Source organism: Canis aureus, chromosome 5, assembly GCF_053574225.1.
Source record: "Canis aureus isolate CA01 chromosome 5, VMU_Caureus_v.1.0, whole genome shotgun sequence".
Classification (NCBI taxonomy): Eukaryota; Metazoa; Chordata; class Mammalia; order Carnivora; family Canidae; genus Canis; species Canis aureus.
The window spans coordinates 63062662-63089545 of record NC_135615.1 but is presented as its reverse complement, the minus strand read 5'-3'; the positions used below and the strand labels follow the sequence as shown (position 1 = coordinate 63089545).

The 26884-nt window shown below is 39.9% G+C and overlaps 2 protein-coding genes and 1 pseudogene across 3 annotated transcripts in view; 1 reads left to right on the top strand and 2 right to left on the bottom strand.

The window, feature by feature from the left end:
* Positions 1 to 1942: 1942 nt before the first annotated feature.
* On the bottom strand, positions 1943 to 7498 carry HNRNPA1L3 (heterogeneous nuclear ribonucleoprotein A1 like 3). The gene is given in 4 exon segments (XM_077898418.1): positions 1943 to 3153; positions 3156 to 3609; positions 5147 to 5391; positions 7294 to 7498. Coding segments are annotated over 2 exon segments (1167 nt in total). The 5' UTR covers positions 3541 to 3609; positions 5147 to 5391; positions 7294 to 7498; the 3' UTR covers positions 1943 to 2371.
* Positions 6359 to 26884, top strand: part of RBL2 (RB transcriptional corepressor like 2) — a 51268-nt gene continuing 30742 nt past the window's right edge. The window contains exons 1-8 of one of the 2 annotated variants that reach the window (XM_077898416.1): positions 6359 to 6703; positions 9401 to 9531; positions 12111 to 12311; positions 16398 to 16462; positions 19823 to 19951; positions 23776 to 23936; positions 24029 to 24093; positions 24910 to 25096. In XM_077898416.1, coding sequence (XP_077754542.1) covers positions 6464 to 6703; positions 9401 to 9531; positions 12111 to 12311; positions 16398 to 16462; positions 19823 to 19951; positions 23776 to 23936; positions 24029 to 24093; positions 24910 to 25096 — 1179 coding nt within the window. In that variant the 5' untranslated portion in view covers positions 6359 to 6463. Of the gene's footprint in view, positions 6704 to 9400; positions 9532 to 10664; positions 10683 to 12110; positions 12312 to 16397; positions 16463 to 19822; positions 19952 to 23775; positions 23937 to 24028; positions 24094 to 24909; positions 25097 to 26884 lie in introns of those variants that run through there. The other variant, XM_077898417.1, reaches the window with a different exon arrangement.
* On the bottom strand, positions 21402 to 22288 carry LOC144314384 (large ribosomal subunit protein uL18 pseudogene; annotated as a pseudogene).

Below are 26884 nucleotides of genomic sequence, written 5' to 3'. Positions count from 1 at the left end.
CACACACCAGATGAACTAGAAATTGGTTCCAGCCTTGCCTGAGTCAATGGCGCCCTCAACTGGTTTTTGCTTGTACCAACACTTCTTTCTTTGAATATTTGTGGGAGACACAAAATTGCAAACACAGCTGAAGCCACAGTAGCAATAAAAGTCATCTGATCATTCAGTCTGAAAGGAATACAACACTTAGAGCTTCTTGATCATAGGAAGTAAATTTAAATGCATGTTTTTAAAATAATTGTGAGGGACACCTGGGTGGCTCAGCGGTTGAGCATCTGCCTTCAGCCCAGAGCGTGATCCTGGAGTCCCGGGATCGAGTCCCACATGGGGCTCCCTGCATGGAGCCTGCTTCTTTCTCCCTCTGCCTCTCTCTGTCTCTCATGAATAAATAAATAAAATATTTTTAAAAAATAATTGTGACATTCTATCAGCTTCAGGTGTATATTGCAGTGATTCAATATTTTTATTTATTTTTATTTATTTATTTTAGTCACAGAGGGAGAGAGAGAGAGAGAGAGAGTCAGAGACACAGGCAGAGGGAGAAGCAGGCTCCATGCACTGGGAGCCGGACGTGGGATTCGATCCCGGGTCTCCAGGATCGCGCCCTGGGCCAAAGGCAGGCGCCAAACCGCTGCGCCACCCAGGGATCCCTCAATATTTTTATACATTATGAAATGATACTCATGGTAAGTCTAGTCACTACCTGTCACCATACAAAGTTATCAGAATATTATTGATTATATTCTCTATGCGGTACATTACTTCCCATGACTTATTTATTTTTATAACTAGAAGTTTGTACCACTTAGTCCCCAAATATAAATTTCCTTGTGGGTGGGAATGTAGAATGAGAGAGACACTTTAGGGGGAAAAAATGGTAAAGCTTAACATTTACCATATAACCCAGTAACACTGCTCTGTCTTGGTCTGCTAGGATCACTTCTCCCTGTGTGCTCATGTGGCCTTTCCTCAGTCTATGCATGTGGCTTTCTTATGAGGCCACACATTTATGACCTCATTTAACCTTAATTACCTACTAAATGCTCTATCTCCAAATACAATCCCATTGGGGGGGTAGGGCTTCAACATATGAATTTGGGGAGAACACATTTAGTCCCTAGCACACTCCTATGTGTATACCCAAGAGTAACAAAAAACTTAAGTTATGAAAAAACATTTACATAAATGTCATGGTAGCTTTTCTTATAATTACCCTAAACTGGAAACAACCAAGATATCTTCAACTGTTGGATGGATAAGTAAACACTGAGACATCCGTGCAATAGAATATTACTTATCAATAAAAAGGAACAAACCACTGGCACATAGATGAATCTGAAAGGCATCACGCTAAGTTGAAAGAAGCCAAACTCAAAGGCTATATGTTATATGATTACATTTATGTGACATTTTGGAAGAGGCAAAACTATAAGGAACAGAAAATTGGTTGTTGCCAGGGGCTATGGGATGAGGGGATTCCTACAAAGGGGCATAGGAAACTTTTCAGGTGCTGGAAATGTTCTGTAGTTTGATGGTGGTGAATGTAACTCTATGTTTTCGTCAAAATTCAGAGCTGTATACTTACAAGAATAAGTTTACTGCATGCAAGTTATATCTCGATGAACACATAAAAGAATAAACAGAAAGATACTTGAAAAATTCATTTGTAACAAATACATTTTTGCTGAAAGAAAATAGGAAAGGAATCAATAAAGAACTTTGGAGCACAGAACATATTAGGATAAAATTTTGTTGGAATAATAAAATGGGAATATGAAGTAAAAGAAAGGAAGGATATAAAATTTCTCATTGTTAAAGAAAAATTTTATTCATGGATTTTAAAAATGGATTATAGTGAGTATCAAATTGTTATGAGTCCATTGGATATATTTAAAGGTTAGTAATGTTTTGTTTTAAAAGGTTTATAGTTCCATGTTGGATATTACACTTCATCAAATTTTTATTTATTTTTTATTTTCTAAAAAGACATTTATTCAGCATCATGATCACACCATTACATTTAGCAATCAACAGCATGGGTGCAAAAAAAAATCTACATTAAAACCCTTTGTTGGAAAAATAAAATTAAATAAATAAATAAATAAATAAATAAATAAAACAAAACCCTTTGTTGGAATGCTTTACACTTTCCACAGAACAGAAACTAAAATAACCCGTTATACAATTAGTCACAAATATAGTCCTCAAGTTTTTTGCCCATACACATGACTATCATCTAGAACATGTCTTCTTTGTAGCAGCTAGGCCCTGCCACCACTGCTTGGCTGAGTTCACAAATCTGTTGTAACCTGTTGCTTCCCGTCACTTCTCTGGCTCTCCTTTCCTGCTAAGCTTTGTTCCCTGGTAGAAATTAAAACCTTCTGCCACTGCCATAGTTGCTGCTGCTGCTGGAACCACCATGGCCACCTTGGTTTCGTGGTTTGGCAAAGTACTGGCCTCCACCACCATAGGGGCCAGAGCTTCTGCCTCCAAAATTTCCTCCTTTCATGGGTCCAAAATTTGAGGATTGATTGTTGTAATTGCCAAAATCGTTATAGCTTCCGCCACCTCCAAAGTTGCTTCCATCATTACCAAATCCATTCTAGCCATCCCCACTGCCACCGTATCCATCACCACCTCGACTGCCTCTGAAGCCACCTTGACCACTGAAATTCCCTCCACGACCAAAGGTGTCATTCCCACCAAAACCACCTCCACGACCACCACTAAAGTTTCCAGAACCACTTCGGCCTCTTTGGCTGGACGAAGCATTAGCCATCTCTTGCTTCGATAGGGCTTTCCTTACTTGACAGTTGTGGTCATTCACAGTATGGTATTTTTGAATGACAATCTTGTCTACAGAGTCATGGTCATCAAATGTCACAGAAGCAAAACCTCTCTTTTTGCCACTGCCTGGGTCAGTCATGATCTCAATCACTTCCATTTTCCCATACTGTTCAAAATAATCTCTTAGCTGACGTTCTTCAGTGTTTTCTTTAATGCCACCAACAAAAATCTTTTTCACAGCGAAGTGGGCACCAGGTCTTTGAGAATCTTCTCCGGAGACAGCCCTCTTTGGTTGCACAACTCTTCCATCCACCTTGTGTGGCCTTGTGTTCATGGTTGCACCCACCTCCTCCAGGTGGCCTACATGAGGAACCCAAAGCCTCTGGAGCGCTTGGTGTTGGGGTCTCTCATTACCACACAGTCCATAAGCCTTCCCCATTGCGCAAAATGGCACCGCAGACTCTCATCGGTTGTTTACAAGCTCAAACCTCCAATGAAGAGCTTCCGCAGCTGCTCAGGCTCCTTGGGAGACTCTGACCTAGACATGACGGCGGTGGGAGGGGAGACTTTAACGATGCTTACTCGATGGCGTCCAGGGGCTGAAAGGTTCATCAAACTTTTAACACAAACTTTTAGGGCAGCCCGGGGGCGGGGGCGGGGGCGGGGGGGGTGGCGCTCAGCGTTAGCGGCACCTTCATCCCAAGGCGTGATCCTAGAGACCAGGAATCGAGTCCCACGTCGGGCTCCCTGCATGGAACCTGCTCCTCCCTCTGCTGTGCTCTCTCTCTCTCTGTGTCTCTCATTAATGAATAAATAAATAATCTTAAAAAAAAAAACACACTATTAGATGTTAACTTTAAAATATCCTACAAGGTCTCCAATAAAAAAAAATAATAAAATATTTCTTTTCTACAAGGTAATTCTTTTGGGAAGACATGACCAAAAAGGTTCAAGACCGCTGTGTTTTGTCTTATAAAAGTTTATGTGAAATTTCACAGTTAACTCATGTATTCTAAGGTCATATATGCAATGTAAAAATAAAGTTTATCTTTAGATCGCCATTTGGGGGCTTTGACGTTCTACTGGGCTATCATATCACAACGGGGCAAGGATTTTATACATGCAAAATTGAGGCTTCTATAAAAATAGTTGATAGAGGAGTATCTCAGTGGTTGAGTGTTTGTCTTTGGCTTAGGTTGTGATCCTGGGGTTCTGGGATGGAGTCCCACATCAGACTCCCCACAGGGAGCCTGCTTCTCCCTCTGCCTATGTCTCTGCCTCTCTCTCTCTGTATCTCTCATGAATAAATAAAATCTTTAAAAAAAATAGTTGATCGTAACATGTCTTATACTCCATAGGTGCCTATTTTTTCCTATTTCTTTTTTCCTTTTTTTAATGTATGCTCCATGCACAGCGTGGAGCCCAATGCAGGCTCAAACTCATGACCCTGAAATCAACACCTGCCCAAAGTCAAGAGTCGGATGTGGAAGCAACTAAGCCACCTAGCCACCCCAGTGTTTATTTATTGCTGCATAACAAGTCATCCTAAAACTTTGTAACTTGAAAGAATAATAATAAAAAAAAGAAAGAATAATAATAATTTCTTTTGCCCACAAATCTGCACCTGAGCAGGGATCAGTGGCAAGATTCATCTCTGCTCCATAAAGTATTAGCTGGGAACAGCTTGATTGAAAGCTGGAGGTTCTGCTTCCAAACTGGCTCATTCAACATGGCTGGGGCTGAGGTCGTATGCACCCCATGAAAACTATGCAACTCTCCTCCAGACTTCTGTACTCAAGAGATGACCAAACTATAGCATAGCTTCTAGCAGCACAGGGGCGTGCCCTAGGATGACTGCAGCCCTGCATTAAAATGCCTAAGAAAACTCATGGCTGCCAGAATTCACCCTTGGTTCTAGCCAACACCTGGCGATTTACCGAAAACGGCTTCCAATGGTGACTCCTTCCTCTGTGCCTTTGAGATGTGTATGTATCTCCTGCAATTTGAAGTGTCTTTCTCAATGATCTGAAAGCCATATAGGGTCTCGGTCTCCTAGTCTTTGTAGGAAGGAAGATAGAATCCTAAATTCAATAACTTGCCTGCTGGCCTGATCACATTGACACTCACTAACCCTTTGGAATTTTTTGGTTGAGCTCCACTTTCTCCCATCCCTAGTCCTTCATTCTCCCTTTAAATCATCCACTCACCTGTGCACAGATTTTTTTGGTAAGATTTTATTTATTTATTCATGCCACCCAGGTTTCCTCTTTTTTTTTTTTTAAAGACCCCTGCACAGATTGGAATGGAGCTCAGCTCTTTACTTCATTGTCAGTAGTGTCTGAATAAAATCTATTTTCACCTCTTTAATGCCCAGCTTTGTCGATCGCTGATAGCATGCTTCTCCAAGTAACCTGGGCTTCCTCACAGCAGGTGGATGCGTTCAAAGGGTCATGGAAGAGGGGCGCCTGGGTGGCTCAGTGGTTCAGCATCTGCATTTGGCTCAGGTCGTGATTCTGGGATCCAGTTCTGCCTCCGGCTCTGGCGGAAAGCCTGCTCTTCTGCCTGTTTCTGCCTCTCTCTGTGTGTCTTATAAATAAACAAAATCTTTAAAAAATTCAAAAAAAAAAAAAAAAAGGAGGGTCAAGGTAGAGAGAAAGAAGTGACCCCATGGCCATTGGCAATGCATTAGTGGTTCCTCAAACAGAAAAATGTCCTATACTACTTGTAAATCAAAGAGGATTGTTAATAAAGTGATTCAAAGTGATTGAAGTCTACTCTAAGCATGAAAGAGAAAGCAAAATAAAAATAAAAGAACAAAGGTAAGCCACTGAGGATAGTACAAATATATCACTTAGAGCGAATGTAAATTGGCTCTTTGGGAAATAAGAGAATTGCCGCTGTAAAATAAATAAATAAATAAATAAATAAATAAATAATCCAATGATTATTTGAAAGGCTCACATAAAGTTAAAATATAGGAAAGAACTAGAAATTAGGAGCGATGCTGAAGTTCAAACTTAGGTAAACAGGCCCTTGCTTGCTATTACTCTTACTTTATACGTTTTTTTTTTTAATCTATTTATGATAGTCACAGAGAGAGAGAGATTGAGAGAGGCAGAGACACAGGCAGAGGGAGAAGCAGGCTCCATGCACCGGGAGCCCGACGTGGGATTCGATCCCAGGTCTCCAGAATCGCGCCCTGGGCCAAAGGCAGGCGCCAAACCGCTGCGCCACCCAGGGATCCCTTACTCTTACTTTACAGTTAAAGACAGGCAGATAATGAGTATTAATTTCGGAGACACCTTGGGCAGTAAGCCGTCACAAGTCATTGTTTCTTGGATGTTTTCTCTTCAGCACAGCCCTGCTGAATAGTCCCACCGTGAAGACTTACTTAAAACGTCGCAAAGACACTTTTATTTTAGCCCCAGGAGCGCGACGTCCGTTGATTTTTTTTTTTTTAATATGGTTTTTGGCCCCCGTGGGCCTCCGGCTCGGACTACATTGCCCATCAGGCCCCGCTCAGAACTACGGGTGCCTACCTGAGGTCTAGCTTCCTTGGTGGCGGCGCAGTCGCCGTGCGGACGGCGGACGGCGGACGGGCGGGCGCTTCGCGGTTTGAATGGCTGCGGGCTCCGGCCCTCAGCTCCCCTGAGGACCGGCCGCCCAGGGGTGCGCCATGCCGTCGGGAGGCGACCAGTCGCCGCCGCCCCCGCCTCCCCCTCCGGCGGCGGCAGCCTCGGATGAGGAGGAGGAAGACGACGGGGAGGCGGAGGACGCCGCGCAGCCGGCCCGGTCGCCGGCCCCTCAGACCCAGCAGCGGTTCGACGAGCTGTGCAGCCGCCTCAACATGGACGAGGCGGCGCGGGCCGAGGCCTGGGACAGCTACCGCAACATGAGCGAGAGCTACACGCTGGAGGTGCGCCCGGGGGCGGAGGCGAGGGGCGTCCCGGGCCTAGTGGTCGCGCCCCGCCGCGGGGATGGGCCCCTCCCTCCCGGGCCGGGCGTCCTGCGCGACCGTCGGGCAGGCCCCGGGTCTCCGCGGGTCTCCGCGGGTCTCCGCGGGTCTCCCCGGTCCCCGCGGCCCTCGCGCCGTCCCTGCGCTCCCTGCTCCTGGGACCTGCTTTAGGAAACCTCCGGTGGCCCCGCGGGGGAACCCCGCCTCGCAGCTTCCCCCTCCGGGGGCGGGGCCGAGCTGCGGTCACGGTTGCGGGAGTACAGCCCCCTCGCTGGCGGACGGAGCAGGTGCAGCTGCGAGGCCGGGGGCGGGGGCGGGGGCGCCGGCGCCTGGCTGTGCTCCCGCGGGGTCCGCCCGGGGCAGCGCCCCTCCTGCGCTCCGCCCCTGCCGCACCGAGCCGCCCGGGGCCTGCCTTGGCCCTGCCTTGGCCCTGCCTTGGCCCTGCCGTCGCGTCCGGACGGCAAACGCGTCGTTCACGTCTCGGGCTGTGTTTGTGTGTGTGGCGTGAGGCGGGTCTTCCGTGGGGCACACGAAACGGGCCGTCGGCCTACCTCCGTGTAGACACACGCCCCCTGGCCGTCCCCGGGCCGTCCCCGGGAAGCACGCCCCGCGACGACCCGGACGACCTCTCGGTCACCTCGCACGCCGCGCAGCGCCCCGGCGTCGCCGCCGCTCAGGCAGCCTCTGTCCCTCTCCTCGGACGGGGCTCGCACGGGAGAAGAATGGCCATTCTAGCCAGTGAGGCTCGGCTGCGTAGGCACCGCCCCTTCGTGGACCAATGGGAAGTGACACGGAAGTCGGGATTGTTTACCAGCTGTGGCGCTGGTGGGTGGCGCCCGGCGGGAGGCCGGAGGACTGTCTTGCGTTGCGTTACGGTCTGTGGCAAGAGCGGGGCCAATAGGCTCCGGATGGGAAGGCCTGACGAAGGTACTATTCAGTCCTAAGAGCAGGGTGTCTCCGTCTGTGTGTGACCCACGGAGGTTACTCGCTGTTTGTTGGTGTGCCAAGGTCCCTCCTCCCCGTAGTTGCGCTCTGCGGCGTGGGGGCGGGGAAGCGGGAAGGCTAGTCCTGTAGTGGCTTCAGGACCTGACAGACCTAGGGGGCTTTGCACAGTTAGCCACCCCGGAGCTCAGTGTCGTGATACGTACATCTGAGATGATTTGCACTGAAGGTCTCACGAGGTTCCGTGTGGTTTGTGGCGCACAAGGCAGTCATGGACCGTGCTTGCGCCTCAGTTTACAGAGCGCCCTCGTGTCCTCAGGGCGGGCATGTGGCCGCATGGGCCATCTTCCTCTTTATTCCTCGGTGGTTGTCTGGTCAGTGATTCCAGCCGTTCTTTGGTGATGGGCATAAGTGGTTGCAAATAAGCTCTTATTTTGTCTTCTCAACAGTCTTCGAAATTGGATAGAACAAGTAGTATCACCATACAGTTGAGGTATTTCAACTCATAGGGGCTGAGTTGTATGAAATCCAGTGTTATGTAAGCAAGTGACAAACAGTAGATGGTTAGTAAAATATTTTTGAAAACATGTTTGATTACTCAATTTGTTAAAGACTTGGATCTCAGATTCTTAGCCCCGTTTACTCAGTGAATGAATGAATATTCATTTATCGATTTTTTTTTTTTTTAAATCACCTCTTTGCCCGATACTGTTGTAGATGGTGGGGACAAGGCAGTGAACAAAACTTAAAAAATTTCTGCCCTTGTGGAGCTTGTAGTGGGGTATGCTGCAAGATAACACGTAGGATGTCAGTCTCATGGAAGTGTACGATGGAAAATAAGACTCCTGTGATTTTTTTTTTTTAGAGATTTTATTTATTTATTTGAGAGACAGAGATAGCCACAGAGAGCACAAGCTGGGAAGAGAGGGAAAAGCAGGCTCCCCGCTGAGCAGGGAGTGGGATGCAGGGCTCCATCTGAGGACCCTGAGATTGTGTGATCTGAGCTGAAGGCAGGACGATTAACCGACCAAGCCATCCAGGCACCCCTCATACAACATTTAATACAGAATATTGGTTATAGAATTTTACCTTTTGATTTCTTGTGTTTCCTGTGCTTTAAGCTTGCAACTCATTTCATTCTCACAGTCCTCAGATGAGAAAATCGAGTCTCTGTGACTGTTAATTTATCCCACACTGGGACACCCAAGGCACATGTGCTGAGAGAGTGAACCAGATAGAATCTTTATTGCCCTTTATGATCTTGCAAGTTACAGAGCATCATTTTCACCTACTCTATTAGTTAACACAATTGAAAATGAGGGAACAAAACACAGATTCCTGTCTCTCAATGTGAAAATGTCAATATATAGTATAAGGAGCACATGGGCTACAGCCATCATTGAAAATACAGTTTCCCACAAACCTAAAAATAGCACCTTTTGTTTAATCTAAAGAGTTTAATCTAAAAAGTTTTGGGTTTTTTTTTTTAAGATTTTATTTATTTATTAGAGACAGAGAGAGAGACAGGTAGAGGGAGAAGCAGGGTCCATGCAGGGAGCATATTGTGGGACTCGATCCCGGGTCTCCAGGATCACGCCCTGGGCCCAAGGCGGCGCGCCAAACCACTAAGCCACCGGGGGCTACCCTAAAAAGTTGTTTATATGGAAATGTTTATATAGCTGGTTAACTAAACATCAATTTTCTTTTATTTTACAGGGAAATGATCTTCACTGGTTAGCATGTGCCTTATATGTGGCTTGCAGAAAATCTGTGCCAACTGTAAGCAAAGGGACAGTTGAAGGAAACTATGTATCTTTAACTAGAATCCTGAGATGTTCAGAGCAGAGGTAACTATATCAGAGTTTGAAAACTAGAGAATGACAAATATGAAAGCCCAAAAATCATAGTGTTAGTAAGAATTCTCTTTGTTCATTATCTCCTGGGTGTTTGTATCTATAGAGTGCTGAATTTAGAAACTAGGTCATGGTTTTCCTTTACCACATCTAAGTTAGTATCTATTATATTATACTTCTTTGGCGAAAACTATTGAAATTTTAATGTGTTAGGCAATTTTATAAAGAGTTTGCTGTTAAACATTATGATTTACCATTGCACAGTGTTGGGAGAATTCTAAATAAGGATATTGAGAAACTTTAGAAAGTACTCTAAATTGCAAAGGTTAATAAAATACAGTATTAAACTTAGAACTGCATGGACAGAATTTGTATTTTACTATATGGAATGTGTAAATACCTCTCCTTTTCGTTGAGGGATAAGCAACAGTATTATGATTATTGGAAGAGTCAAATGATGTTTTAAAGAAGAGGCAGAAAGAAATCGTTTTTCTATCTGTTGTATAATTGAATTGATTATTATTTATGCCTTTTGGGTGAATTTTCTTTTATGATTCACTAAGGATCGATGGAAAAAGGATATTTGGCACTTTGTTGGGAGAATACCACTGTCAAAATTTATGTACCTAATAGTTTAAAAAATCACTAATTAATCACTTAATTAGTCTGATCAGTATTAGACTAATTAACAAGAAATGTAATATTTTAGCTGTAGTCTATTTCTTAACCTTGAGCTCCATCCTGAGTTATATTTAGGCCTAAGGACAAGAGGCAGTGCATAAAGAGTTGAATACCTGGGCTGTAAACCTGCATAAGTGGACTTAAATAAGGTGCAAAAATAAAATCATTATGGAGACGAAAAGTGGAGGCAGAGTAATCCAGTTAAGTGACAGATAAGGAACTTTAGAAGCAAAGGTCAAATTATAGAATCTTCATCATAAACAATAGTAAATTGAACTTACCCAATATTTTAATGCAAGTAATACAGTCCTAGGCTTCAGTTGTATTTCCATTTTAAAAACTCAGTTTCTATCTTTAAATTTTTACCTCTGGGTTCAGATTATTTACTGCCATAATGGACTAAAATGGATTAAAAACAAAGAGTATATTGGGAGAAGATATTTACAGTATGTATAACTGAAAAGGTCAGTATCCAGGATTATATAAAGAACTAGTAACAAATGGTTGCATGATTGACAAACAACTACTAAAAGTGGGTAAAGAATGATTTCACAAAGGTCAAAACTCACATACCTATATGTGAGTATATATGTAAAGACGCTCAATTTCACTAGAAATCAAGGAAGTTCAAAGTAAAAAACAAAGTAACTGTCATTCTCTTCAAATTGGGGAAATTTGGAGTCTGATAAAACCTTTGGTCATTATTTGGTCATTATTCAGAGAAATGGGAGCTCTATGTTGCTGATGTACTTGGTGAGAGTATAAATTGCCGTGGCCACTTAAATGGGAAATTCAGCCATATCTGGTCGAGCTGAAGATGCATAGTCTCTGACTTAGCACTTCTACTTATTGGTGTGGTTCCTAAAGAAGCTCTTACATACATCTACAAGGATGTATTGATTACAGCATTTTTTTGGTCAGAATGTAAAATTAGAAGCCTCAATTTCCATTGGTTGGGAAACCAATGCAAAAAATCATGGTAGTTCATACTAAAGAATATTTTTTTTAATTTATTTTTTATTGGTGTTCAATTTACTAACATACAGAATAATCCCCAGTGCCCGTCACCCATTCACTCCCACCCCCCGCCCTCCTCCCCTTCTACCACCCCTAGTTCGTTTCCCAGAGTTAGCAGTCTTTACGTTCTGTCTCCCTTTCTGATATTTCCCACACATTTCTTCTCCCTTCCCTTATATTCCCTTTCACTATTATTTATTAAAGAATATTTTTAATAGTTAAAATGAAGGAGATCTACATGTATCAATGTTAATTTCAGAAATATTGAATGAAAAAGCAAGTTGCAGAATGCCACTTATATAGTATGATACTATTTATGTAAAATCTTAAAACTACACATACAAAAGATACTACATAGTGTTTATGGATACATGTAGACCTGTATTGTAACTACATTAGATAGTAAGTATAAAAACATGGATGGGAAGGATTCGGACTAACTTTAGAATGGTGGTGATCTTTGAGGAGGCAGAGCAGTCAGAGGAGAGTTTGGGAAGGAGGACAAAGTGGGAATTTGGCAGTTTCTGTAGAACCTAAAGCCAACACGGCAAAATTTATTTAGTATGTGAATGTTTGTTAAATCTGGCAGTTGGGTACATAAGTGTCGGTTACATTACTCTGATTAATTATTTTGTACTTTTATATATTTCATAATTTAAAAAATAAAACCCTTGGATAACCTCAGAAAAAAACAGATTAGGAAAATCAGAGAAATAAACCAGTCTGTAAGAGATGAAGCTAATCAGAGACATGAGTTGTGATATTTATCACTGTCTCAAAGTAATATAACTTAATGAGTTAAATTTTGATGTAATTACATTTGTGTACTCTATCTTGTTAATGTTGAAAATATCTCTCTTTATTTTTAATATCAGCTTAATTGAATTTTTTAACAAGATGAAGAAGTGGGAAGACATGGCAAATCTCCCCCCACATTTCAGAGAACGTACCGAGAGATTAGAAAGAAACTTCACTGTTTCAGCGGTAATTTTTAAGAAATATGAACCCATTTTTCAGGACATTTTTAAATATCCTCAAGAGGAGCAGCCCCGTCAACAGAGAGGAAGAAAACAGCGGTATGTTTTTGTATTTGTTCGTCAGGAATACGTATACATATATTTTATCTGTGCTACAGTTTTGATCTCTCAGTTTGTGCTCCTCCGCTTATTTTGCTAGTTGTTTGTTTGTTTTTAGAGAGAGAGAGAAAGTATATGTATGTGAGGTGGGGGGAGGGGCAGAGAGAATCTCAAGCAGGCTCTTTGCCCAGTAAGGAGGCAAGGAGGCAGGTGAAGAGGCCACTCTGGGGCCCAGCCTCACAACTGGTGAAGCCATGACCTGAGCCAAAATCAAGATTTGGTCTCATAACTGATTGAGCCACCCAGATGCCCCGATTTTGCTAGTCTTAAAAAAACAAATGCGATTTCAAAAATAATCTCTTTTTCTGGGCAGCCTGGGTGGCTCAGCGGTTTAGTGCCGCCTTCAGCCCAGGGCCTGATCCTGGAGACCCAGGATCGAGTCCCACGTCGGGCTCCCTGCATGGAGCCTGCTTCTCCCTCCTCCTGTGTCTCTGCCAATCTCTCTCTCTCTCTCTGTCTCTGTGTATCTCTCATGAATAAATAAATAAAATCTTTAAAAAAAAATAATCTCTTTCCAGCAGCTCTCTTTTAATAATAATTTCTTGCTTTCATTGCATGTTAGCCATGAAGAATTTGGCTTCCTTCACATTACAAAATGCATGGAATTACTGTTTCAATAAACTTGCCCTTTTCACTGAAGTACCCAAAAATGCAAAAGTGAGACCTTAAATATTTTCAGCACTTAGTCACCTGAGTATAGAATCTGACTCCTTAATTTTCTGTTATTGTCTGTGTTGACTATTTCTATTATTTGACTTTTTTGTCCAGCTGAATAACAGGTAAATCCCCTCTGAACTGGCTTCAGTGTGTATTTTGAAGTTGACAGTCAATCAAGTGTAGAGAAACTTGGGCAGCCTGGGTGGCTCAGAGGTTTAGCGCCACCTTCAGCCCAGGGCCTGATCCTGGAGACCCAGGATTGAGTCTGTCAGGCTCCCTGCATGGGGCCTGCTTCTCCCTCTGCCTGTGTCTCTGCCTCTCTGTGTGTGTGTGTGTGTGTGTATGTGTGTGTCTCTCATGAAAATAAATAAAATCTTAAAAAAAAAAACACAAAATCTAAAATCATTAAAAAAAAAAAAGAGTAGGGAAACTGGATGGGGGGAAAATAAGGGAGCTGAAAATATTATGAATTTGTGCTTTCTGATCATGTCTGCAAAATCTATAAACTTACTCTGGCTCAGCGTTTTCCATCTTTCCTGGCAGATAAAGACAGTCATGGTATACAAATTCTTTATCATGAACACTTTTTCATAAAGTAGAAATGGAAATTGTTCTCAAAGTAGAATTAGAACAATCTTGACAAGAAAAGTTGGGGAAAAAGAGTTATTATAATTGAACAAATAATGTTTGCCTCTCTTCTTCTTTCTTTCTTTCTTTCTTTCTTTTCTTTTTCTTTTTCTTTTTTTTTTTTTTTTTGCCTCTCCTTCAATATAAAATTTTTGTGAAGGGTATTTACAGTAAGTGAGCAGCTTTTAAAAATAAAACAAACTATGTACTTTCTTAGATAGGTGACCCCACTAATATGGAAGCAGCTGCTCTAGTTTGCTTATAGTTTGGATAGATGCTTTGTTTTAAGTCTGAGTGAGGCTGATGTCATCCTTTACAGAAAGATACAGAATATCTTCTTTGGAGAGTTGTAGAAAATGATTTTAGATTGTACTTGCTTTGATATTTATTGGGGTATGTATACTGCCTAATTGCAGTTAAGAAAATTCTAAGATAGCTTTGTTTTTTAAAAATTTACATTTAGATCACTCTGTATACATTTATTAGTACTTTTGACTAATGGTAATAATGTATACCATTTACTGAGCATTTATTATGGGGACTGTTTAAGACCTAAACCTGCATTATGTAAGTGAATCCCTATGAAACTGTATGAGGTTGATGTTGTACAGGTAGAAGAACATAAGCCCTTGAGAGGTCAGGTAATTTGGTCAGGGTCACACAATTAAGTGTGGAGCTATTGTGCTTCACAAGACTCTGTACTACATCTCACACACACTTTGAGTGTTTGTCACTGGGTATTTATTGAGAACTTACTATGCAAAGTACATTGTTAGGTATTCTGTAGGACACAAGTATTTATTTATTTTTGAGAGAGAGAGCAGAGGCAGAGAGAGAATCTTAGCAGGCACCATGCCCAGTGCAGAGCCTATGACCCTGAGGTCATGATCTGAGCCAAAATCCATAGTTGAATTCTTAACTGACTAAGCCACCCAGGTGCCCCAGGACATGAGTCTTTAAAAGAAAAAAACCAGACACCAAACACCCACAGCCATTGCCTTTTGAGAGCTTACAGTATAGTTGTGGAGCGGAGGCATGTATAAATGTGAAAGATAACAGAAACATGCAACTTTTGAGGCAAAGTTAAACCACTGTACATGAGCCAGGCAGGTAACATTCTGTGAAGAAAGGAACAATGGATAGGATTTCAATGGGTGAATGGGTAGATAGAGCCTTTGTTACAGAGGATAAAGAAGGAATACACCGGAAGTGGCAATTTGGCCAGTAGGTTAAGTTCTAGGGTTCTCAAGTTGAAGATTCAGGCTTTTTTTTTTTTTTTTTAAGATTTTATTTATTTATTCATGAGAGACACAGAGAGCGAGAGAGAGAGGCAGAGACACAGGCAGAAGGAGAAGCAGGCTTCACACAGGGAGCCCAATGTGGGACCTGATCCCAGGACTCTAGAATCACACGCTGGGTCAGAGGCAGGTGCCAAAACCAGGGATCCCCCAAAGATTCAGTTTTTAGAGCGGCTTGTGTGTTAAGCCAAAAAGTTTGGCTTTTTAATCTTTATCTTGGTAGGCGTTAAAACTGGATTCTCATGTGCCTATGGTAGGGAGGCCACTTTTATTTATCTATTTATTTAAAGATTTTATTTATTTATCTTAGAGAAAGAGCAAGCATGCACGAATGTGGGGAGGGGCAGAGGGAGAGAGAGTCTCAAGCAGACTGTGCTATGCATGGAACCCGACCCAGGGCTCAGTCTCACAACTCTGCGTACATGATCTGAGCAGAAATCAAGAGTCAGACACTTTACTGACTGAGCCCCCCAGGCACCCTGGGAAGCCACTTTGACATTTAATCCTTACCATGGACTGGTGACTGAAGTACAAAACTATGCCCAAGTGGAATAATCATTCAGCAGATGAAGAGACTGAGGCACATGGAGAACAAGTGTGCCTCAAGGGGAAAGTGGGGGAACTAAACCCCAGTGTCCTGATTCTTCTCCTGAGAGCTCCTTGTTGGGATGTGGAGACCACAGATATCTAAACATTGGCAGAGATTCTGGCAGAAAAGCCAAGAGCTTAAAAAAGGTCTGAAACTCCCTGCAGCAGACAGCTTGGCAAAATACAACGGATAGCCTTAAAGAATAAGGAGTCCTAGGAAGCCCAGAATCTACATTAAATAGTCCTGTAGTGATTTGATGTAAACTGGAATGTCTTTTGGGAGGGAGAGTTTACAGCTCATCAGCTATGAAAAGGGGGAAAAAAAGGGAAATTATCCAATTGTATACAGGGGCCTGAAAGCAGCATTAGCCTTGCTCACATCATCAAAAGAACTGTTGTTGGGCACCCCGGGTGGCTCAGCAGTTTAGCTGCCTTCAGCCCACCGGGGTCCCAGATCGAGTCCCACATCGGGCTCCCTGCATGGAGCCTGCATCTCCCTCTGCCTGTGTCTCTGCCCCTCTCTGTCTCTCATGAATAAATAAATAAAATCTTAAAAAAAAAAAAAAAAAAAAAAAGAACTGTTGTTACTCATTTTCTACCTTACCTGTTTTGACCTTGAACTGTTTTATAGTTCTTGAGAATTTTCTTTTTTCTGAGATGAGCTCTTTCCCTGGCTTTGTCCTTACCAGAATTTGGTTGGAACAGAACTTCTTATATGTTTTCTGTGTGAAGGGAATTTGTTCTCACTCCCATTAACTGTGGGTTTGGTTTTTCACATACTTTATAGTCATTTGTGATGTCTTTTTTGAATACTTACAATGAATTTATCTCATGACTTTTTTTCCCTCCCCCAAAGGCGACAGCCCTGTACCGTGTCTGAAGTTTTCCATTTTTGTTGGGTGCTCTTTATATATGCAAAAGGTAAGACAGAACAATATTTATCTATGTGTTCAGATATTATTTTGTCAACCTGTAATGTGTATCAGGGAAAGATGCTCATTGAAAAATTTCTCAAGGGTTTTAATCTCAGATTTGTTTTTAAGTATTACATTTTCATAAAAGTCTTTTGAATTTCTTTATGTAATATCCAAAACTTCTTTTATTAAGTGGAAAGTCCTTTATTTTTGTTCTTACTTAACATCTTTGCCACCCAAAGCTATTCCTCTGAGTTACAGACTGAAAACACATTTGGTTTGTACTGGTGTCTTGAGATGTGTTTTTCGTGACTGCTCATCCTCAGCATGTATAGTTCAGATTGCTTTTTGCATCCTGTTCAGATAAATATGCTTGCTCAAATGCCTTTGAATACAATTTATTTTCTCCCTCTTCTCATCTCCCTTAACTTAACCAAGGTCTATATTCATTGAAAAATGTTTTTTGTTTGTTTTTGGTCCTCTGTATTTCTATGTAGAAATGATTCTTAGTAACCTAAATAAGAAAAGGAAATACAGTTACATTAATTACATAGACTATGTAGAATGCTTTTGCTACTACAAAAGCCCAATAAAACACAAAGTTATAATCAAAGAATCATAGAGCTGAAAGGAATTTCATAAATATAAGAGATTCTCGTAATTAGATCAAGTACCCCAAATTATTTACTTTTAAGATTAGGTAAGTGAGGCCCAAAAACTAGGAACAGAGCTCAAGTTTAAACCCAGATCTAGCTCTCTGTTTCATGCCGATGCAAAGGCCCTCTGGCAAGAAAGTGTCACTCCATTGGTCTTGGGGTTTGATATGTCTGATCCTCTCTAGCTAGTTAAGTGAGAGCTCACCCTTTTTCCCTGAGCTACGTGGTTGATTGAAAAGAAAAATCTTTCTTCTGCCAAAAATAAGCTGTTCGTTATTTTGTTTTCCATCACACTGAGATGTTTCTTTAGTGGAGATAAAGGTGATATGTTAAGTGGTACAAAATAAAAGTGTAAGAGCCTATAAACTGTTCTCCTAGTGGCAGTCACCCTTGCTGTCACTTTTAGCTTGCTGTGGCTGGTATTACATATAGTATTAATCTTGTCATTTGATTTTGGGCAGGTATATCTGACTTCTGAGATTTTTATCTGCTTTGTTTATATCTCTTATGGTGTATGTGTACCTAGGAATGAATGTGTTTGGTACCATATAAACTATTTAAAAAGAATTTTATTGTCCTTGTTTACATTTTGGTCTCACTTGATCACCTGGAGTAGCATATTTTTTGTCTCTGCAGTTAACTCAGTGTTTCAGTTTTATTATTAATTCAGTTTATAATTATTTAATCTGAAGAGTCTGTCTCCTCACTGTCTGACACTGATCTTTTATGATTCAGTAGAATCTTTTTCTAATAAAGTCATTTCATTAGTTTTATTCAGTTCTCAATTTAGTTATTTGGAGAGAGTTGTACTCTTTTATAGGCACCTTTCTCATGGCTTTCTCTGCAGCATATGGGCAATCCCAGATTATCTCATTCCTGATACATAAGCCAACTTTCTGCTGTTATCTTTGTTGACTTCCTGTAGCAAGTATAGAGTAGTGACAGGTTTGGGCTTGTCATCATGAAGGGCTTTGTGGTCTGAAGACCAATTGGTGCCACTTCCTGTTTTATAATCTCCAATCTCCTCGTTCCTGATAAATAAGCCAACCTTGGAGTTGAAACAAGTTATCTTTGTTGTTTGAAAGGTAACTTATCTTACAAAGTGAGATTTATTTCTAAACTCAGTATTTGAAATGTAAAGTATGTCACATTGGGACAGTCCTGGAGTTTAAGATTCTGATCTTTAGGGGCCTTTCAGTTTTTTGTTAGAAGTTACAGTGCTGCTGTTTTTTTCCTTTATGGCAAGTACAAAGCACTGACAAGTTTAGGCTTGTCAATGTGATGGGCTTTGTAGCTTGCAACCAGTAGGTGCTGCTTCCTGTTTTACATTTGAGAAACTGAGTATATTTTAACATTAAACATCTTTATAGTGGAACCAAACAAGTTAGTTTGGTTGTATCAGTGCAAAACTTAACCTATTAATTATCATTTGCCTTTCTGACAACAGAAAAAAAAATTCTCTTTAATTCATGTAAGTTCATTTGTTGAATGTTTTCATCTATACAAAAAGAATTATCCTGATACATGGAGGTAAGTGGTAACTTTCTTTGGAAGAAAAGAGAGGGGAAAAAAGCCTGAAACAAAGTGTGTGTGTGTGTGTGTGTGTGTGTGTGTGTGTGTCTGCATGCATTTGGGCAGGCATTACGTGTGAAAATGTTCAGGTTTAGAAATAATTCCTTAGATGTATATTAGCATTAAACTTGAATTCATGTGATGATACAAGAATGTAAAGTCAGTAGGAAGCATGTATATGTAGTGTTTAATCAGAAAAGGGATATGCTCAAAGTTAGAAATCTAGAAGAATTTCTTAATTTCTAAGAATATATACTGTTTACCTGCCTATAAAGACTGATTTCAGTGTTAAACTAGCATTGCAGAAACATGTTTCTATAGGTTTGAGTTTTGTTTTGTTTTGTTTTCTTTCTTACCATGCATCTGCATTATTTCTGGGATATTAGCTCTAGACCTAAATATCTTTCATTGTTATACTGTGGCATTAATTTGTATGAGTTTGTATTATTATGTAGAAAATATCTAAAATGTTACTGTTAGGAGTCTGATGATAGGTTCTGGTCTTTTTAAAGTATATACATGAAAAACTCATTTTTCAGTTCCCATCCAAGTGTTTCTACTAATCTTTTTTTTTTTTTTTTTTTTATTTAATGAGTTTCCCTCTTAGAACTGCTTTTTGTGCATCCCAAAGATGTTGGACCATTGTTTATCTCCATATATTTTTATTTTTTTACTTTGTTCTCAATTAGTTGTTTTAAATTTTAATTCCAGTATAGGTAACATATAATGTTAATTAGTTTCACGTGTACAATATCTATTAATTTTCTTGACAGAAAAATATTTTCACATAAAAGCATTTTCTATAGTTTGAGATAATTTATAAAGTTGTTTAGAATTTTCAAAGAAAAAAGCCAGTGATAAAATTTTGGTTAGCTACTAAGGATTTAATGCTTATTTAATGAATATTGAGTGAATGAATGTCCTTCTTAGTAAACTTTTGGTTTCATTACACCCCTAGAAATTTATTAGACTTTAAGGGTAATGTTTCAAAATGTAAATTCGCCAGAACACTTCATGTAGCTTTTGAGTCAGCTTTGATACAGTCTTGTATAATGTCATCTTAATTAAAGGAAGAAATTACTTTTAAAATGTTATAAAGTTGATGCAAATATACTCGATAACTGTTTACATTCCTGTAGGTAATTTCCCCATGATTAGTGATGATTTGGTCAATTCTTATCATCTTCTGCTGTGTGCTTTGGACTTGGTTTATGGAAATGCCCTTCAGTGTTCCAATCGTAAAGAATTGGTGAACCCTAATTTTAAAGGTAAGATTATAAGCTGGAGCTTATTGGACTACTGACATTTCTACATTGTGTTTACTCTTGGGAGTTGTACACATACCACAGGTTTCTTAGCATCGGAGAACATAAGTGCCTTGAAAAGTTGTTATCTAGAGTACTTATCGCTAGGAGTTGAGATCTCTGTAAAAATATTTATGGAAAAGGCAATTGCAAATATTATGAAGTGTAAAGTCTTACATGACAATTTTAGAAGTTTCTGCAATATATATACTCAACAAGAAAAAGGGATTTAAAAACCCAGAGTAGCAAATTGACATTAAAACTGATATTCTTCTGTGTTGCCAGGCTTTGGGCCTGACACACAGTAGGAGCTCAAAATGGATTTATTGAAATAATCTTCATTTCACATTTTTTCCTACAGAAGAGGAGTAGTTACAGTTGTAAATAAGTAAAATGAATTTTTAGTTCTTAAACTAAAGGATGGGTAGACATTATTACTTTGATAATGCATTTTAGCAGGTTTTAAAGGTATATGATTTCTATGAATGATACACAGGAAGAAACCAAATCATAACTTATAGACAATATTATAAATATATTTTTAATATTATAAATATTAAACAGTATTTATTGAGCTAGTATATAATGCTATTTAAATAATACCATGATAGGATTCTGAGTGATTTTCAATTTTGGGGTGGTTACAATTAGAATTTTAACTTGTTCAACTCTCAAGGTAGATTTTTAAAGTTAGTGGAGTTAGTTACCTAGTTGCTCCTGCTTTGGTAAGTTTAATGTTTTTAATTTATTATTTTTTTTCTCTCATTTCCTTCCTAACTCCCTTTCAGGTTTCTATTTATTGGCTGCTTTTCATTTTTTCCCTTCTTATTTAGTTTTTCTTATACTGAGTCTAGGTCAAGAATAAGCTGTAAATCAATATGTTAGATGCATCCAGTATAATGAAATGAAAGCATATAAGCAGTATGTACTTTGAATAGTAATTTTTTTCAAAGTTGTATTTTTTATTTTAATGTCAGACATATTTGCAAAGTTATATTTTATTTTTATGGGTTTTTTTTAATGTTTTTTAGATCTTACAGCAATATACTAAAATTGTTTCTCTAGGTTTTTTTCTTTAAGTTTCTCCAGATAAATAATTGAATAACTGAAATCTTTTGAGTAGTGATACACTTTACCTATTTGCTATTTTTTAATTTTTAAGTATAATTAACATACAATGTCACATTAGCTTCAAGTGTATAACAGTAATTCGACAATTCTTTACACGACCCAGCACTCACCACAGTAAGTGTACTCACTGTCACCATACAGTGTTATTACAATATTATTGACTGTGTTCTTTATGTTGTACTTTTCGTCTCCGTGACTCACTTATTTTATTTTAGCTGCATGATAAATAAGTTTATTATTGTCTTTATCTGAAAAATATTCATAGAAATTGTGGTTTGGTTTATTAGCTTCCAGCAGCCTGCTCCTGAGCTCTAAGGAAGCTTGTCTTCTGAGCTACCTAATATTTCTTCTGGGCAAGAGACATCTTGGGTGGTTCCCCCTCTTCTTTCTAACTTCTTTCTTAGGCTTCTTCTCATAGATTGGGTTCTCTCATGTGGCAGCATGAGCTTTCTTTATATCTCCTCCATATCTGAAGATGCTTTGTTCTTCATGTATTGACAGAGTTGTTCCTTGTAGGTATCTTCATCTTCTTCCATTAGGTAACACAATAGATCTGCAATAATCTGACCCATGACGTGCTTCAGATGTACTTCTGCATTGAATTCCTTACTTTCCACATCATAACCAAGAAATTGTTTGGTACTCTGAGCAACAGACAAGCCTCCATCCACAGCTCCCTTGAGGGCCCCCAAAACTTTATTTCCAGTAGTAGTTCTGGCCAGCCCTGCATCCACATAGCAGGTGAAGGCACCAGGTTGACCATCAATGCTTTCCACATTGTATTCATCTCCTGTCACTTCCACTTGGCCTTCATAGATCTTGTCCCTGTCCAACCTGTTGAGAAGCCTGTGGGCCAGCAGTAGGTCTGTACAATAATTTGTCAGCATAATTTGTCAGACCAGCCTTCACACCATACTTTGGGAGTTCATGAGCATGAGCTGCACAGACTATCATGTCTTCTTCTGTACAGGCATGAGTAATCTGACAAATGATATCTCTGTTGATTATGTGAACTATCATCCTGTATTTGGATGTGTTGTACTTATTTTTATCCTAAATTACCAACCATTTTTGAGCATAGTAATCAGTGTTACCTTCTTGTCTTCACCTAAATTTCACTTGGTATCTCTTGATGCAAGCCTTATTTTTGACAACTTTAACAAAAGCCATCCTACAGAACAGAGACTGACATCTGCGACTCACCACCAGGCGGCAGCAGGCCCAGCAGCAGGCTGTCAGGGGATGACTTAATATTTTGCACCTGGAAGTTACAAAATAACTTTTGTTATTTTGTATAACAGTTTGTATTGCTTAATTCCTTTTATCTATTTTGTCCATTCCTCCATCCACATCTCCTCTGGCAGCCGTTTGTTTTCTATACTTAAGAGTCTGTTTTTTGTTTCTTTTTTTTTTTTTTTTTAAGATTTTATTTATTTACTCATAAGAGACACACAGAGAGAGGCAGAGACACAGGCAGAGGAAGAAGCAGGCTCCATGCAGGGACTCGATCCCTGGTCTCCAGGATCACACCCTGGGCTGAAGGTGGCGCTAAACTGCTGAGCCACCCAGGGATCCACCTGTTTTTTCTTTCTTTGTTTTGCTTTATAGATTCCACGTGTAAGCAAAATAACATGTCTATCACTGTCTGACTTAACTATACTAGCATAATATACATCTAAGTCTGCCCATGTTGTTGTAAATGGCAAGATCTCATTCTTTTTCTACAGCTGAGTAATATTCCTGTGTGTGTGTGTTTGAGAGAGAGAGAGAGACATCTATTAATGGATACTTGGGTAGCTTCCATATCTTGGCTATTGTAAATAACGCTGCAATAAACATAAGGGTGCATGTCTTTCCGAATTAGCGTCTTCCTTTTCTTTGGGTAAATAACTAGTGGAATTACTAGATCATATGGTATTTCTATTTTAAATTTTTGGAGGAAATTCCATACTGTTTTCTACAGTGGCAGCACCAGTTTATTCCCTTTTCAGCACATCCTCACCACTGCTTGTTATTTCTTTTCTTTTTCTTTCTTTCTTTCTTTCTTTTTTTTTGATACCAGCCATTCTGAATGGTGTGAGGTGGTATCTCGCTGGGGTTTTGATTTGCATTTCCATGATGATGAGTCATGTTGAGCATCTTTTCATGTGTCTGTTGGCTACTTGGATATCTTTGGAAAAATGTTTCTTGAGGTTCTCTGCCCATTTTTTAATCGGATTGTTTGTTTTTTTGGTGTTGAGTTGTATGAATTCTTTATATATTTTGGATATTAACCCCTTATTGGATAAATCATTTACAGATTTCTTCTCCTATTCACTAGGTTGCCTTTTTGTTTTGTTGATGGTTACCTTTGTTATGCAGAAGTTTGTTGTTTTGGTGTCCTCTCAGTAGTTGATTTTTTGTTTTTGTTTCCCTTACTTGAGGAGACAGATTTATAAATATGTTGCTAAAGATGATGTTGAAGAGATTACTGCCTATGTTTTCTTCTGTTTGCTATTTTTGAGGTAATTTAGAGTCAGGTTAGGCCCTTAGTACACTGTTTCCTATATACTTATATGCTAACTCACATGATGATTAGATTCTGTATTTTTGTGTATTACAGTTTGACTTACTGAATGCTACTTGACTTCTCTGTTCTGTGATTTTATTCATTATAGGCCTGTCTGAAGATTTTCATGCTAAGGACTCTAAACCTTCCTCTGACCCACCTTGTGTCATTGAGAAACTCTGTTCCTTACATGATGGTCTAGTTTTGGAAGCAAAAGGAATAAAGGAACATTTCTGGAAACCCTATATTAGGAAACTTTATGAAAAAAAGGTTTGTTAGTAGTAAAGAGATAATGTGAAAATATTTTCTGGGGAAAGATTTGTTTTAATATGATGACTTAAGGATCTCTTCTTTCATCATAGCTCCTTAAAGGAAAAGAAGAAAATCTTACAGGGTTTTTAGAACCTGGGAATTTTGGAGAGAGTTTGTGAGTACTTCTGTCATCAAACTTTTAGTATTTTAAATTGTGTACTTAGGAAACCTCAGAGTTTAGTGTTTTGTTTGTACGTTGGAAATTTAGACTGTCTTGTGGGATAAACATAGAAAAGCAGTAAAAAAATTTTTGTCAACTGCTACTCTAACCATATGGTTTTAAATTTATTGAAAATCGAATGGCTGTTTTTTAAAGCTTTAATAGTTAAGCTTTTGGATCATAGTTTTTGAGATAACTTCTTTTGGAAATAGTTCCAAAACAGGTTAAATAGGTTAAAAATGATAATGTAGAAGTAGTGAAGTCTTCGGAGATGCCTAGAGCAGCTAGGAAAGATAATTAAGCATATCACTAGAAACTGCACTTGCCTGGCAGATTGGTACAGGCCACCATCACTGAAACACGGTCAGCAAAATACTGTATGGAGGACCAGCACCGTGTAGCAAACTTATTATTTTTTTTTTTAATTTTATTTATTTGTTCATGAGAGACACAGAGAGAGACAGAGACACAGGCAGAGGAAGAAGCAGGCCCCATGCAGAAACCCGACATGGGACTCTATCCCGGAACTCCAGGATCACGCCCTGGGCCAAAGGCAGGCGCCAAACCACTGAGCCACCCAGGGATTCCCGCAAGCTTATGTTTTATACACCTCAGTTTTTATAATTAGCAGTGATCTCCAATTTAGCTTTCACAAAATTATGAGAACTTCTTAGTAAATTAAAAACAATGAAATAAGTAGCCTAAAATATCAACTGAAATGGCAGTTCTGTGAGTGTACATGTCGCCTCTTTTGTTTTTTTCCCCCTGTAGTAAAGCCATCAATAAAGCCTATGAGGAGTATGTTTTATCTGTTGGGAATTTAGATGAAAGGATATTTCTTGGAGATGATGCTGAAGAGGAAATTGGGACTCTCTCAAAGTGTCTGAATTCTGGTTCAGGAACAGAGACTGCTGAAAGGGTGCAGATGAAAAACATCTTGCAGCAGCACTTTGACAAGGTGAGCTGGCTAGTGCCAAGAGAGCAGAAATGCAGGAGAAGATGTGCCGGAGGTTCCGTTTCATTTTGGTAATTGTGTGTGTGTGCACACATGCATTTTACTTCTAGTATGAAAAAGAAAATGCTCGTCATACTTAATTCAAAAAGTCTGTGTTTACTGATTAATTTTTGTTGACATCAACTTTCAAAGTTTTTGATTAGTTCTGAGAGAAAGAGCATTTAATATAAATTTAAATGAATGTATCATGCTGATAACTGTTGGTTTTGGAAAAATGGGCCAGTAATCTGTAGTCTGTATTATTGAGCATAGTAGACATAGAAAATGTCAATTGACCGGAATGGTCCCTTTATCTAAATGCTAGAGAAACTGAGAATCTGTAGTTTTTAGGAAAATTCTGTTAAACTGAGTTTCAGGGTCATGGTGTTGTTTCATGTATACACTTAGGGTGATGGAGATCAAGAGTTTCCCTTCTACTGTGTGATGTTCACAGAAAATATACAGCTTCTGACAAGTGCCTCCAGAGGCAGTGTGGATGATTCCAAGGGGTAACTCTCCCATAAGATAGGCTTAAGACTGGTTTGCTTATTCATTCAACAAACATTCTAAAGGTATCCTACATGCCAGATAATGTCCTGGATCCTGGGGTGCATCAGTGAATGAAACAGCATGAATATCCTGTTTTGTATTTTAGTATATGTGCTGCCGAGGCGAGCACCCTGTTTTATATTTTAATGTGGGGAGATAGATAACCAAACAAGTAAATATATAGGACATCAGATAATGATATATGAAGACAAGTAAAATAGAGTAGTACAGAGTTCTAGAGAAAAGGGAGGACAGGTGGGTGGGCCTTGGGCTGCCAGAGGTATCGCAGTAGAGAACGGCATCTCTGAGGAGGTAACATCAACAGAGATGTGAAGTTAAGTGAGGGAGCAAACCATGTGAAAAGCTGGGAAATGTGTTTTGGAAGCCCAGAGAATGCAAGAGCCAAGGGAGTATGGTTGGCTTTTTGGAGGAACAGTAAGAATGTTATGTGGTAGGAATAGAATGAGTGAGCGAAAGAAAGAGTAATTAAAAAGTGAGGGGGTGGGGACACAAGGGACAGGTGGACCATACAGAGCTTTGGAAGCTGTAGTAAAGATTTTTGCTTTTGCTCTGATTGGAAGGAAAGCCATTAGGAAGGTGTTATGGGAAAGTGTGATTGAATCAGTCTGATTGACATGTTTAAAGGTTCTGTGGGGAGGTGTTTCAAGGGGCAAGGTGGAAAAAGAGAATTAAGAGGCTGTTGCAGTAGTTCTGGTGATAGCTCACAATAGTTTGGACCAGAGCAGTGGTTATATTTAGGCTGTATTGTGGAGATGGCACCCACAGGATTGCCTGATGGCTTGGATCTAGGCTGTGGGAGAAAGGACAGCAGTGACTCCAGTTGTGTAAATGGTGTGAAAGCTGAAGTCCTTACGGAGGCCTCTAAGGTCTTCAGTGAACCTCTCTGAATTCCTCTCCTCCCACTCTCCTCCTCACCCACTGTGCTCATGCCCAATAAACCTCTGTTCTCATTCTTTAGATACGCTGAGTATACTCCAGCTCAAAGCCTTTGCTCCTGCTCTTTCCTCTGCTTAGAACATGTTTCTTCAAGATATTCCTGGGGTTTAAGTCCTTCGTTCAGGTCTTCGGTGGACTAACCACTGTACAAAATAATAACCGCCAACTTCCTCCCCAACCTTCAGCACTTCCTTTCCCTCTTATTCTGTAATTACTGTTCCTCTTAGTATTTGTCATTGTCTTAAG